Genomic DNA, 4,744 nt, shown 5'->3' on the forward strand with positions numbered 1-4,744 from the left:
TACTTGCATCAGTTACTTGATGTGGAGTAGAGTTCCATGTAGTCATGGCCCTATGTAGTACTGTGCGCCTCCCGTAATCTGTCCTGGACTTGGGGACTGTGAAAAGACCTCTGTGGCATGACTTGTGGGGTATGCATGGGTGTCCGAGCTGATATCACATACATGATCAAGAATTTCACACGTTATCCAGATAGTGACTGTTAGCACTTGGTGGTCTATAGCAGCTTCTCACCAGAATGGGCGAGGCAGATGAACCTGTAGCATATTACTTCAACAGTATTTAACATGATCCTCTCTTAAGCTTTACAGGAATGTGTTAGCATTTTTTGACGCACACGTCACGCAAGAAAGCAATGATCATTATGATGTTGTTGTTTTACCTGGATGCTTCGTGTGCAACTTGCACCCCTGATACTTTTTACTTGTGGATAGAGAGGTTTTCAGGAACACATTGAAAAGCAACCTGACACTGTATCAATACGTCAGCATACATTTGGATTGTAATGACGAGAAGAAAATGTAATTGACAGAGGAGGGAGTGAACTGAATTAATGCATAAGGTAAGGGCTAGAATTTGCTCTGGATCTTCTAACAGCAATGCGTCTGTCTGGTGTGTGCATGTATTATAATTAGCAGTGTGGCAGTTTCCCCAAAGTTCTGTGTTTCTAACTGGCTATAATAGCAGCCAAGGATGTTGGATAGATTATTTGTTTGTTCTCTGATTACGCACAAGTGTCCAAGTCAGCAGTTTGCACAGATGACTGTATTCAGCCACATGAAAACCTTCCATAGCGAAATATACCTAGCTAGTTATTTTTTTTTTCCGCTTCTCATCCAATGGTGTTAGCTAGCTAGCTAAATCTGCAGGCTTTCTACTAGCAAGCTGCTAATGTTGCGCAGAAACCGAGTTGCTCAACTGATTTTAGAACGCTGAGGTTCATCTGAAAAGGTAGCAGCACATCCTTGGTTTTTATTGGGCAGAAATGTACACGTGAGAGTCATAAATTGTGAATTCAATAAAAACCATCATATCAGATGTAATAATACATTTTATTTTAAGTGGTTTTTAGACACCCAAAGTCACTTCACATAATCAGCAATCATCAATTATCAAGATAAGGCAATACAATCACCTGAATGAAATCAGCAAGAATCTAAAAGTACACGAAACATGATGACAGACCAACCAGGGGAGTAACGTTAGCACATGAATTCTCTCCCAATCGGTCGATATTACAGCCTTCTGGAACACATGAATGGAAGTTGCGTCCAGCAGGCTGCATCATTCTGCCCAAAGTCATCTGGAAAAGAGGGTAATACAGAGAAAGATTCGTTAAAAAAAATGTAGCTTAAAAGGGAACACGTTACCTTTAAAATGTATTTTTACATCTATCAAAATGTTTGATGAATAACGTGAGGGAGAGTGCTCTGGCGACAGCATCGTACCTCCATAGTTCATCTCCATACAATGCTCACGGCCATTTGTGTTGTCGTTCCCAGCAAAATGGATGTAGTTATCAGGTTGCCTCTGGCCCCAGTTCTGGTAGCTAAACCTGGACCCATCGCTCCACAGCCAAAGACCCTCCTGAAGAGCATACAATGCAGATGTGTAACCAGCAGACACTATACATTATATAAAAATGATTTAACCACGTTTTGAAGCGACAGTGTTTACAATTACATTGTTTACAAACAATGGAGTAAAACAAGCCTATATTTCGGGTAAGGCACCACTAGGCATTTATAATTATATTCTAAATGAATCAACGCATCTTACTGTATAGGTTTCAGGAGTGTTAAACAGAGTGATTCTGACCTTGATGGCATCGTTGGCTCCAATCCAGGTGCGCTGGGCTCCGTTGGCACCACTTTGGATGACTGACCGAAGGAAGTTATACTGAGAGAGGCTGTGTACTGACGCCAGGTTACCTCCCAATAGCAAACAGTAATGCTGAAGAGAGACAGAGAGAGAGAATCACACAAAGGTAGAATTGTTTTTATTTTTATAACCTTTATTTTGACAGGTAAGTCATACTGAGACTGGGGTTTCTTTTACAGATGAACCCTGCATAAATACTATCAAACACCTACAATATACATTACAAAACATGTGAACAACAGACACATTTATCCACATAGATGTCTCCAATATTTACTCTGAACGGACCAAGGGGGACCAGAACATCTCATTTCAGAGAGCTCCGTAAGTTGTTCCACATGAAGGGCACAAACAAACTAAAGTCAGCTTTATCCAACTCTGTGGAGACCTTAGGGGCCTCCAGTGTTATCCAACTCTGTGGAGACCTTAGGGGCCTCCAGTGTTATCCAAGCCTGAGACCGGGTTTGGTCATTTGTAAGTCTAAATTGAATTAATGATGATAGATAGGAAGTTTCTGCATTAGTTTCTGAATTTTAAGATAAAGAGAAGAAATAGCATGTCAAGTTGTAGTTTAGCAACCCGGTTAAACAAGCTAATTCTCTGATGTTTAGAATGAGTAAATCTGGCCCTAAATATGGACATTTACAGGTACCTCTGCCTCTGGCCATTTGGCCATGATGGGGACGTAGTGATAGCAGTGTGTCTCATATCTGTGCCAACTAGGTGGGCAACTCCTGGTTTGTAGTTCCCGCTTCTCCTTCGCTCCCATCTCCTCAGACTCTGTAAGGGGGAAGAGATAACATGCAGTATCCTGATGAAATTATTAGTTCCGTCAACACAATCTGAGTAGTCAAAAGTGCGTTCCAACAGTGATGTTACTGAACACAGCACCACAGCTATCTGTGCATTATCAGTCCATTAACATTAGCAAACCAGCACGATATTATAGCTTTCTGCAGGTTTCAGAAATCCTGTTGATATGGGATTGAGGAAGGCATTTTACCGATTGGCAGGTTGCGTATCAGATTCTCAATAATTTGATTCTCTGTGTCATTCAGATCCCCTACAACAAAGAGAGACAAAGACAGAGGAAAGATTAATACTCATGTGCTCTTTAAAGTGTAGAATGATATAATCAAACTGCATCTGATGAGTGAACAGGTAATCAAACCATTGATAAGAATACCTCTTCTACCTACACATCATTAAACACCTCTTATCTACGCTGTAACTAAAAGGAGTACATTAAAAATATGGTGGAAACTATGAGGTGTATCTCTCTTACTTGTATCACCAAGAGCAAAGGCAGTGCTGAGAAGCAGAAATATGGTCAACATCGTCATGGTGATACTTTCCTGAGAAAAAGAGAAAGCGAGAGCGAGAGAGAGAGAGAGAAAGAGGGAAAGACTGACAAATTCAGCGTCGGACAGTGAGTACTTTAGAACGTAGGTGGAGGTGACTATAGTGGACTTACCTGTTGTGTAATGAATCTCTGGGAGGCTCTGTTCTGTTGGAGAATGGGGCACACTTCTATACCCCCGACCACAAGGAAGCAATTATCGTTTTTTTATCAATAGTTAACTAATATAATATCTATTTCCTTCTCATGACGTGTTTCTTATCATCATCAAAAGAAGAGAGTAGCAAATATGCTAAATGGCCAGGTTGGGGTGGTGGTGGTGGGGGGAGGTGCTCATACACAGTACATTCGGAAAGCATTCAGACGCCTTAACTTTTTACACAGTTTGTTACGTTGTGGTCTTATTCCAAAATTGATTCAATATCCCCCCCCCCCTCATCATTCTACACGCAAAGCCTCACAATTACAAAGCAAAAACTGAAATATCAAATTTTACATACCTATTCAGACTCTTTACTCAGTACTTTGTTGAAGCACCTTTGGCAGCGATTACAGCCTCAAGAATTTTGGATATGACACTACAAGCTTGGCACACCTGTATTTGGGGAGTTTCTCCTGTTCTTCTCTGCAGATCCTCTCAAGATCTGTCAGGTTGGATGGAGAGTGTCGCTGCACAGCTCTTTTCAGGTCTCTCCAGAGATGTTCAATCTGGTTCAAGTCTGGACTTTGGAAGGGTCAATAAAGGACATTCATAGACATGTCACTCCTGCGTTGTCTTTGCTGTTTGTTTAAGGTCGTTGTCCTGTTGGAAGGTGAACCTTCACCCCAGTCTGAGCGCTCTGTAGCAGATCTCTCTATACTTTGCTCCGTTCATCATTCCCTCGATCCTGACTAGTCTCCCTGTCCCTGCCACTGAGAATCTTCCCCACAACATGATATTGTCACCACTGTGCTTCACCGTAGGTGCCAGGTTTCCTCCAGACGTGAAGCTTGGCTCTCAGGCCAAATAGTTAAATCTTGGTTTGATCTGTTCATTTTACTGATGTTAGGGTTGCGTAAATTCAAATCTGGTATCAGGATAAATATAACAATGAGTCACCGATTTTATACTATGTATTTTTTATTAGCTAAGTAATAAATGGCAAATGCAACTTTCGTATATATATGGGCTCTCTGTAATACCACGCAGGGCAAGATGTATGTAAACAGTATTCTTTATACTGTGATAGACAGTTCCAACCCGTCTGTTGGCCTATCACAGTAGAGGCTGGGCGTGGTATCGCAGGTGCTCAGGTGGGTCCCCGCCTCTTGGCGCTTCTTGGAGTCCTCCCTCCGTCGATGTATAGATCCTTACTGTTCTGGTATCGCAGCCTAGTTAGAACAGTTGCTCAGTTCCTGCTATCGTATTGTTCAGTATTTTTCCATCTCAGTTAAACCTCGTGATGACCACCCCTCCCTATCACAACTTTGTAAGATACAGCAAGTCACACCATGTGCTCAATATT

The 4,744-nt window shown here is 41.7% G+C and overlaps 1 protein-coding gene across 2 annotated transcripts; it reads right to left on the bottom strand.

The window, feature by feature from the left end:
- Positions 1–1,031: 1,031 nt before the first annotated feature.
- On the bottom strand, positions 1,032–3,958 carry LOC118365873 (galactose-specific lectin nattectin-like). 2 transcript variants are annotated; one of them, XM_035748178.2, is made up of 8 exons: positions 3,740–3,958; positions 3,354–3,409; positions 3,165–3,234; positions 2,883–2,942; positions 2,532–2,659; positions 1,817–1,951; positions 1,447–1,585; positions 1,032–1,301 (listed from the first exon to the last, which is right to left on the bottom strand). In XM_035748178.2, the coding sequence occupies exons 3-8, from the start codon at positions 3,220–3,222 to the stop codon at positions 1,234–1,236; spliced, it is 588 nt and encodes a 195-aa protein (XP_035604071.1). In that variant the 5' UTR covers positions 3,223–3,234; positions 3,354–3,409; positions 3,740–3,958; the 3' UTR covers positions 1,032–1,233. The 2 variants fall into 2 exon arrangements, with proteins under 2 accessions (XP_035604071.1, XP_035604072.1); XM_035748179.2 differs by lacking the exon at positions 3,354–3,409.
- Between the last annotated feature and the right edge of the window lie 786 nt (positions 3,959–4,744).

Source organism: Oncorhynchus keta, chromosome 33 (genome assembly GCF_023373465.1).
Source record: "Oncorhynchus keta strain PuntledgeMale-10-30-2019 chromosome 33, Oket_V2, whole genome shotgun sequence".
Lineage (NCBI taxonomy): Eukaryota > Metazoa > Chordata > Actinopteri > Salmoniformes > Salmonidae > Oncorhynchus > Oncorhynchus keta.